The 10,061-nt window shown below is 40.4% G+C and overlaps 1 protein-coding gene across 1 annotated transcript; it reads left to right on the top strand.

The window, feature by feature from the left end:
* The first annotated feature begins 622 nt into the window (after positions 1–622).
* IL6 (interleukin 6) lies at positions 623–7,659 on the top strand. The gene is made up of 5 exons (XM_001513827.5): positions 623–697; positions 866–1,050; positions 1,788–1,901; positions 3,243–3,389; positions 7,085–7,659. Exons 1-5 carry the CDS (start codon positions 679–681, stop codon positions 7,271–7,273), a joined length of 654 nt encoding a protein of 217 aa, XP_001513877.4. The 5' UTR covers positions 623–678; the 3' UTR covers positions 7,274–7,659.
* Positions 7,660–10,061: the final 2,402 nt, after the last annotated feature.

Raw genomic sequence — 10,061 nt, 5'->3', positions numbered from 1 at the left:
CTGGGGTAGATGAAAGATAATCAGATCAGATACAGTTCCTATCCCACTAGGGGCTCACAATCTAACAGGTGGGGAGAATAGGTATTTTATCCCTACTTTGCATATGAGGAAACCGATGTCCAGGGAGGTAAAGTGACTTGTCAAAGGTCACACAGCAAGCCAGCCAGCATCTCAAATCTTGACATTTCCAATGATTAAAATGATCTTCTTTAAAATAGTTGGCTTTCTTGCTCCTTTAGAGTAGAACCAGTTACCATTCTCCTGCTAATGACTGCAGGGTGTTCTGGTCTTTCTCAAGAGAATGCTTCAACTGCTGAGTCACTGAAAAAGAAAATGATTAGAAAGTGGTTAAACAAATCATCGCAGTGGTCTCTAGGGGCTAGCATGATGACCTAAGAGCGTTGTTTTTTTTTAACAAAAAAAAAAAAACACCCTTCGGTGATGTTAGGGATACACTTACATCCTAGTTGATTGCACAACTTTAACGAGGTTTCCAATAATTCACACAGCCCCCATCCTTCCCCCTCTCAAAGATGATCACTTTGCGTTGTCAAAATGTGGATTTTCCCAAGAGCCAACTCTGAAATATAAAAATCAGGGATGCCCGCAGGAGCTCATTCTGCCCTGAATCCACCAGCTCACAACCTCTTAGGGAGCAGTGAGAAATAAAAGAAAGAAATGAACTCTCTACTCCAAAGTAAGTACGAGAAACTTTATGCGATGGAATTGCCTGTGTAATGTGTGTGTGTGTGCGTGCGCGCTTGTGTGTGTCTGAATCTGGTAGTGAGGGAAACTAGCCAGCAGCAGGAAGTAAAGCTACAGCAGCTGTGCAGTGATCTCACTCACTTCTCTGCTCTTTCTACAGGCACAGCTGCTCTAATCCTGCTCCTCATCATGACTGCTACCGCCTTGCCCACCTCGAAATCCTCCAAGGAAGAACTTTCAGACGTCGCTCTGCCAAACAAGTCACCCTCGAGCAAACAGCCATTTGGAAATCCCGAGTCCCTCACAAAGACTCTCTGGAAACAAGCTAACGGTTTGAAAGACAAGGTGGGTAAACTTGCCTTTAGGAGGGAAGAATTCAGAGCAGGGCTTCCAGGGGTTCCTCTGAGCCCTCGAGTCTGGGTGGAGATCTACGAGTCTCACGCGTTGGCTGATATCTGCGTGCTTTGGACAAGGCTGGTTGTGAAAATGAAGGGCAGCACTGTGTTTCCAAGTTTCTACTCCTCTGCCGGATCCATAGAACCCATTTTCCTTGTGGTTTGGGCACAAGGGCGGGTGATGGGAAGTTTGAGCTCTTTCCAGCTCCGCCAGCCTTGCTCTGTGGCCTGGAATGCCTTACCTCCTAGTGCTTCCAATAATAGGTTCGCTCGTTACGCTTACCGTAGGGAGAATGCAAGATTCGGAAAAGGAACCACGAAAAGCCTATTCAACCCAGGAGGTGCTCAACAAATGTAATGATATTTTTTGTGTGTGTGCTGTGAGATCACAGCAGAGAAATCTTCAGAAAGAGGAGAGAACTAAATGTAAAAACTGATCAGACTTCTTTCTCATATTAGCCTAAGCTCTTTTGAGGCGAGATCATGAAACGGTTAAAGTAGCATCAAAACTATAATGCAAAATATTTGGAGCTGCTACTCTAAGTCATGCCTCGCATGCTAGATTTGTTGAATGGCCTCTATTTTTTTTAAGGAGGATTTTTCACTAATGCTTGAGGGCTGATTAGCATTTTAGCTCTTGTTTCAGACACATCGGTGTGGTAAAGACTCATTTCCATCTCTTTTTAGATATGTGACGACTACAGTTTGTGTGAGGAAAATAAAGTGGTACTTGCAGAAAACAATATGAACCTTCCAAAAATGACAGAAGAAGATGGATGCTTCCTTTCTGGCTTTAATGAGGTAAGGAGTTAGCCAAATATTTTTCTTCAAGTTATACAGAGCGAGTGTTTTCTTGTGTCTAGTTAGAGTCATGGTGTTTGGCAAGTGAATTCATACCCCTGAATGATGTTGTCTTGTACTTTCCCAAGCGCTTAGTAAGTGCTCTGCATACAGTAAGTGCTCGATAAATACGATTGAATGAAGGAATAAATTAATCAATGAATACCTACTTTACTAGCTGGCTGCTATGAAGTCGGTCCTATGTAACACCTTGTGCCTTCAAAACAGGCTTGTGTTCAAATGGTTCCTTAGGATAAATATGAATTTGAGTGTAGTCCAAATTTACATAGTCAAGGGAGATTTTTCCTCTGTAAGAAGGCCCAATGAATTTTTTTTCTTTCTTTGCTGCCTTCAGCATGATGGTGTAGGTCTTTCCATGATGCTGTCCACAATTTTTCCAGTCCAACACAGTGATTCCTACTATTTGGTACTGTGGCTTGGCATAACTGGATCATATCTCAGTGAGATGTGCCTCAGCTCACAATTCCCATTATGAATTTCAACCTGGAGAGGCATGTCCATGATGCTGCATTCATGTGAGCTCGTTGTGGGCAGGGAATGTGTCAGTTTGTTTTTACGTTGTACTCTGCCAAGTGCTTAGTACAGTGTTTTGCACAGTAAGCATTCAATAAATACGATTGAATGAATGAATGTAGATGAGGCTCAATCAGTGGTATTTATTGAGCATTTCCTCTGTGCAGGGCACTGTACTACACGCTCAGGAAAGTACAATATAATAATAATAATAATAATGTTGGTATTTGTTAAGCGCTTACTATGTGCTGAGCACTGTTCTAAGCGCTGGGGTAGACACAGGGGAATCAGGTTGTCCCACATGGGGCTCACAGTCTTCATCCCCATTTTACAGATGAGGGAACTGAGGCACAGAGAAGTTAAGTGACTTGCCCACAGTCACACAGCCGACAAGTGGCAGAGCTGGGATTCGAACTCATGAGCCCTGACTCCAAAGCCCATGCTCTTTCCACTGAGCCACGCTGCTTCTCGAGTTGGTAGACAGATTTCCTGTCCATAACGAGTTTACAGTCTAGAGGATGTATCCACACATCCATCAGACTCCCACTGCCCGCGGGGACTAAGGCAAGTCATTTCATCCATAACTGATCTTTCCAGCCTTTGGAATCTAGGGCCTGAGCCTTCCCTTTATCTGGTGGGTATAGCGAGGGTCTATAAGATATGTGAACAAACACAACCAGCCCAAAGTATTATAGGCGACGAACTGTAACATTTTGAGCAGTAAAGTTCCTCAAGCAATAACCAATTTTGTACATTCTTTCACTCTAGGAGACATGCCTTAAAAGGATCATCACTGGCCTTTCAGAATTTCAGATATACCTGAAATATGTACAAAAAACATTCAAGGGTGAAGAGAAAATACTGGAATCCATACAGAACTATACAAAACATCTCTCTAATATCTTGAAGCAGATGGTGAGTTTTCCTTTATACCTGACAAGATGCACTTACTGGGATTTAGATTGCAAAATAAAGAAGTATGTAGATAATGTACTGTTTTTTTTTAAAAGCCCATTAATTTTGAATGCAGCAGGCAGGCAGTAATCGTTATTACTTCCAGTGCATGGAAAGCACTGATTTAACCATTTGAGACTTATGAATAAACAAGAGCTGGTACCTGCCCTCAAGAAGTTTACCCCCTAATACTCATATATTCATTTCCAGATGGCTGTAGCTTCTCTGTAAATGTTTTGTGTTATTTTAGAAGAAACAAAATCTACTGATAGAGTACTGAAACTAGGCATCAATGTGTGTGGCATACCTTTAAATTTATCTAGAAAAATAGAGGATTGAATGTACTTTGCAAAATCTCAAATAATTATGGCAAACCACTCAGGTAAGGTAAAACAGTGGTTTGGGTTTTTTAGACAAACTTTTTAAGGAAACATTTAAACTGAGACAAAGTTTCAGGGTATTGGAGAAGGTTTTCCTTTGAGGTTTTACTTAAACCACGAGCCCAGGTGGGACCGGGACTTTGTCCCAACCTATCTTGTATCTACCCCCAGTGCTTAGAACAGTGCTTGGCACACAGTGGGCTCTTAACAAGCACTATTAAAATAAAAACTAGTTGAGATTGGCGGTTACCAAAAATTATAAATTTTCAAATAAAGTCAGGAAATTAGTATTTAGGAAACACCTTTGGCAGCCCCAGCCTGACCACCCTCCTACCCTCAGTGCCCAATTATTGAAAAAATCTTAGTTGAAACTCACACTAACAGACCCCTCAATGAGGTCCTTCACTTTTACTTATCCGAAGATGCTCCTTTTTGATCCACAATTGAGGCATATTCTTTAGGGAGAAGGAGGCATATTACCAAGACACGCCTTCCACTGATTGCCCTCTTGATAAATGAAAAATCCGCAGCTTCTAGTTTCAGTGCCAGCTACAAGGAGAATAAAGTGGGGCTCACATATGGAACAATCTGGCCTAGAAGGAATGACAAAATGGACACCCCTCTGTGGTTCTTCTTTCCCTCTCCTTCCCTGGCCTTTTTTTTTTCTTTTTTAACACCCACTCCCCAGCTAGGCAACTATAACTTCAGAGCAGGATGGGGTTGGGGGAAATTCTGTCAATCACACAACCTACCCAGTATTAATAAGTCCCTCCCAGCTGAGAGGCAGTGTAGTTTTAAAAATAAAGTGCCAGAAAGGGTTTGTGTGAAGGAAGAAGTGTTGGTTTGGGCTACTCCCAAGGAGCACCCCATTACATTGTAAACTTTTTGAGGATGGAGACTGTGTTTTTCACCCTTATTGTATGTTCTCAAGCATTTAGTACAGTGCTCTACACACAATAGGTGCTCAATATATGCTGTTGCTGCTAAAAGCAATTTTTTTACCAACCGGATTTTGCACAAGGCTGTCAAGTGAGGATTTTGATCAATCCTGAAATCAATTGTTCTAAAATTAGCATCTTGAGAAGAGCTAGCTTTGTAAATTAGCATATTCACTGATAATAAGAAACCATGTTGACAATGGTCTTTGACTGAAAGATAGTCCAAGGGTTTTGTAAAAGACTTAAATTAGAAAAGCTCTGAAAATGGCTTATCATAGGGTAACTGTAGTTATTGTTTACCCACAAGGCACAATGGACTGTTTTAGGCATTTGGGAAAGATCATGGCAATCATTTGAAAAATAAAAATAAATAAATAAAATTCCACTCCTTAGGCCAGCAGAGCTGTGGTCCTTTTCCATCCCTGGAGTCTTCTTTAATGGCTTTGAAAAACCTTGGTGGGGGAGAGGAAAAGGTCACATTTCCATTATTCTTAAAGTTAAGAATTCTCATTTTCATGTTTTGCTGGCTCAAGATGTGAAAAAGCAAAACTAATATGCACTTGACTTTGCCTAGGTGATTAGGCAAGCTTTTGTATAGTATCACTACTTTTGCCTTTGGGTTTTGTTTTGTTTTTCATAGTATTTGTTAAGTGCTTACTATATGTCAACTGTTGTAAGGGCTGGGGTAGTACAAGTTAATTAGGTTGGACAAAGTCACTGTCCCGCATGGGGCTCATAGTCTATAGGAGAGAAAACAGGTATTCCCATTTTACAGTTGAGGAAACTGAGGCACAGAGAAGTTAAGTGATTTGCCCAAGGTCAAACAGCAAGCAATTAGAAGAGCCGGGATTAGAACGTATGTCCTTCTGACTCTCGGGCCCATGCTCTCTTCACTAGATCACGCTGCTCCTCTTGTTTTGGGATGGACTCTGAGGAACTTTGATTGTAGCGGGGAAGGGAGGAATCGAAAATCTGACTGAATTAGAAAGAAATAAATACAATGTGATAGTTCCGGTCTTAAAAGTTGGCAGGCATTGAGTCAAATTCACTGCTTCATCTTCTTGTTATCTTTTCAACACTCAGAGTAAGATTAGTAGTAAAGCTTTAACCAGATTATTCATTCCATTAATAAAGAGTTGCTCTCCATACTCAGAGAGAATCCACATAATTTTTAAAATGTTCATTACCCAGATTTCCCCCTTGCAATGCTGCCAAATCTTTCAATTCTGGTCTTTAGCATCAGCCTCACTGGCCCAGGAACTGTCAATTATATTTAAGCCTGCAGGTTGCATTCAGCATTTCAAGTTCCAAGAAAAAAATGCTTGAGTTGTTGAGCAAATTTGAACCTAAGCCTCAAAAATGTTGGGCAAATGTTAGGTTGTTGATCCTAACTCTCGTTCAATTCATAATGATGGGATTTTAGTCTTTCATTCCCACTCCTTTTCCCCACTTTTTCCCACTTTACCAGAAGTGCCAAAAAGTACCAATATTGACTCAAATTTAATTTCCATTTATTTCCCCTTGAGTATATATACCAATAAGCAATGGAATGATCAAAAGAGCAGGCAGCCAGAGGAGAAGGAAGACAAGGACCTGCTTAAACCCACAAATTGGATAACTAGACCCTGAATAAACTACAATGCCATTAGGAATCTAATTCCAATGACCCTATCAGGATCACAGAGCAACAAATAGAAAAGTAGCCAACCGCATCGTTTGGCACTTAAAAATATTCTTTGGGAAGGCATGGTTTCCACAGATGAAAATGTGCTTTAGTAGTAGTAGTTTTAAAGCTATTTATTCAGTACCCATTGAGTGTAACACACTGTACTAAGCACTTGGGGAAGTACAACAGATACATGCAACATGTTCCCATCCTATAAGGAGCTTGCAACTCTAGCAGAGTTAATAATAATAATAATAATGTTGGTATTTGTTAAACGCTTACTATGTGCAGAGCACTGTTATAAGCGCTGGGGTAGACACAGGGGAATCAGGTTGTCCCACGTGGGGCTCACAGTCTTAATCCCCATTTTACAGATGAGGTAACTGAGGCACAGAGAAGTGACTTGCCCTCAGTCACACAGTTGACAAGTGGCAGAGCTGGGCTTCGAACTCATGACCCCTGACTCCAAAGCCCGTGCTCTTTCTACTGAGCCATGCTGCTTCTCACAGTTCTCACACTTCACTACATACCCTAAAACGATGCCTTTTCCCATAGGTTCTCACTAGCAGAGCATTTTCTTCAATGATGAAATCTTGCCCATACATCAAAACATCTCTCAAAGAGATACCCAGGAGAATTAAAAACAGCCTTTTTCTTTTTGTCCCCCTACAGATGAAAACTTCAGACGCAGGAACCGAACCATCTCCTATGTCACAGGAGAGCCTGTTGACAAAACTCCAGTCACTGGAAAAGTGGACTAAGACAATCAGCATGCAGCTCATCATTTCAAACTTCACCAAATTTATAGAGGACACTATGAGAGCTGTTCGTTTTATGAAGACCAGGAGTCTGAATGCCTGAATGTTTTAGTTCATGCACATTCCTTTGTCAACCAGAAAATCTGCCTACCTGGCAGATAATCGTGTTATTCTTTATAAGAATCAAGAGTATGAAGTATGATCATAGAGGCACTATGAATAATTATTTAAAATTTATTTATTTGTATTTAAAATATTTATTCCTAGTGTTAATTTATATTTTCATATTGTAACGTATTTAAAATATTTTATATTTGCATTCTTATAACAAAATATTATACAACTGCTAAGTCACTCGCACTTTTTACTTGTTGAGCTACCTACAAAGCCCCTGTAAAGATATGTAATTTGTCTCAAGTGTCTGGCTAATTTATATTTTTTTTAAACTAGAGATATTTATAATCTATTTTTGCAGTTTACAAAGTCCGTTTTTTTACCAATAAAAATATCTTTTAGAAAATATACCAACAGTTAAGCCTATGAATATTGCGAGACAAGTGTTTTCCCAACAGTTAATTCCAGCATCATTAATCACTTTGAATTATAGTATGGATTGGCTATGGTGTTTATTAAACATTTACTAAGTGTTGGGGTAGCTCCAACATAATCAGATGAAATAATCTCTGGCCCCAGTGGGGCTCACAATTGAAGTTGGGAGAATAGTTATTTTATCCCTAGTATGTGACGGAAAATGAGGCCTAGAGACAGTAAAGTAATTTACCCTAAGAGAAAAAGGATTAAAGGCCAGGTCCTCTGACTCCCAGGCCCATGCCCTTCCTCTAGGTCTGCCATGGGTGGGGAGTATCTGTGCAAAATCGTGCACTAATTGATGCATTAATCGTGCACTAAATGTGTACTACTTAAAACTACCAAATAATGAGTATAGTTGATTAAGAATTGAAAAGCCAAAGATAAGCTTTAGTCTTCAAGTACTGGAGCATCCAGACTCCTTCCTACATTTCAGAACAAGAACAAGCCAAGCCATCTCTCCAAATATACCTAACAGCAGGATTTGAAGACAATTTCCATCCATAATTCATAATATAAACCAATTCAAAAATAAATCCAAAGTAGAAATGAAATAAAAACCATGAACTTTTGGAAAAAACTTTGCTAAAGAGTTGGCCCATCAAACAGCATGGAGAACTGATAGGTTTTAAAATGTTTTGAGTGTTTTATATTGGAAAGGTAGAAGTCAGTGGTCAGTGAAAAGAAAATATGCTTCTTTTACAAATGTTTAAGTTAATTTTAAATTTTTTCCTATATTTGGGCAAAATGTGAAACAATTCTTAAAAAATAGAAAAAAAAACATAGCATAATATTAAGACCATTGAATAAACCCAAGATAGAATCATTTAGACTTTAAGAGTCTGCATCTAAAGGTAGGAAAAAAAAATGTTCGATTTAAGAGCCAAAAGAAAACCTTAAACTGAGTGGCTATTTTAAAAAGCTGACAAGCATCTCCAGGCCTGGAAAAGGAGAAAGTCTTTGACAGGTCAAAGGAAGATTGATATGCAAGGCCAAAGGGGGCCATAAAAGATTCAGAAGAGGGTCATTGGCCATGCTCAAAATGGGCATAATTGTTTGATCTCTCTGAGTTCCAAACAGTCATTTTGCAATTAGATATGAGGCCCAAGGAATGGAACTTTCCACTGGAGCTACTACGTAACTTTGGACAGCACACACATGCCCACTCTTATCTATTCCCCAGGCATCACTTCTTCCATTTCCGAGCAGTGACGACGCAGAGAGAACAGTAACCATCTACACATATCTGAAGGTTGCAATCACCAAGGGGAGCCAGCTAACACCATATCCCTACTCAAAGCCTTGATCTCCGCTCCAAGCCCCTCCTGTTCAATCCTGTCCCGAGACTTGTCCTCCTGGTTTCCTTTCCGAAGAACTCCTAGTGCTGACTCTCTCTCCAAAGGCAGAGGAAGCTTCTCATAACTTGAATTTCCAGTTAAATTTGATTCTGGCTTCCATTACCACTTCCATGACAAGAATTATCAGTCAACAGAACCGACTTGGGAGAAACACTGGGAAAAGGGCTGAAACACAGTTAAAAGAATCCAGCATTTGGTTTAAACCACAAGAGCCGTGACTACCGTGGAAACGCAAACTGAAAATGCTACTGAATGTGGCAGGAGAGAAAGGAAACAGTGTTAAAAAGGAGCTACTTGAAAAACATGTCTGGGTGACCACTGGCATTTTCCCACATTTCCACATTTATCAATCATCATGTCAGTTTGTAATAGCTTTACATTATTACTGAACTCCATTTGAGGTTCCTGGAATCTATGTGACACATTCGGTCTTCTAACATGAACTCATTTCCCTGAGGAAAATCTGGGCAGTTTAACTATCTCATGTGCACAAGGAAGTATGGCATAAAGCCTTACCCTCCGCTGCCAAATGTGGAATCCAAGGACCCTAGCACTCAGCTGTCTCCACCGAGGCAAAATAGAACTTGCCACTGCAAATGGTTTAACCATTTGAATGACGTTGAAACTTACCAAATCACCACAGTACCACAATATCTTCGGGGCCCCAGCACACCCTTGACCCACCTTTGGATTAGGGCCTCGGGGGCTGGCATGGGTGGGGAGAGGGCGCCATCCAGCGGGAGCAGCAGCTGGAAATAAAGATTAGTCTGGCGTGAGGAGAGTGTTTCTGGTTTTCATTCATTCGATCAAACATATTTATTGAGTGCTTACTGTGTGCAAAGCACTTCACTAAGCGATTGGGAGAGTACAATACAACAATAAAGAGACACATTCCCTGCCCACAGTTAGCTCACCAGCACTTCTAAAACATCTGAAGCACAAGTT

This window comes from Ornithorhynchus anatinus, chromosome 8, assembly GCF_004115215.2.
Source record: "Ornithorhynchus anatinus isolate Pmale09 chromosome 8, mOrnAna1.pri.v4, whole genome shotgun sequence".
NCBI lineage: Eukaryota > Metazoa > Chordata > Mammalia > Monotremata > Ornithorhynchidae > Ornithorhynchus > Ornithorhynchus anatinus.
Note: the sequence above shows the minus strand (reverse complement) of the source record. Positions and strands in the feature narration are given on the sequence as shown.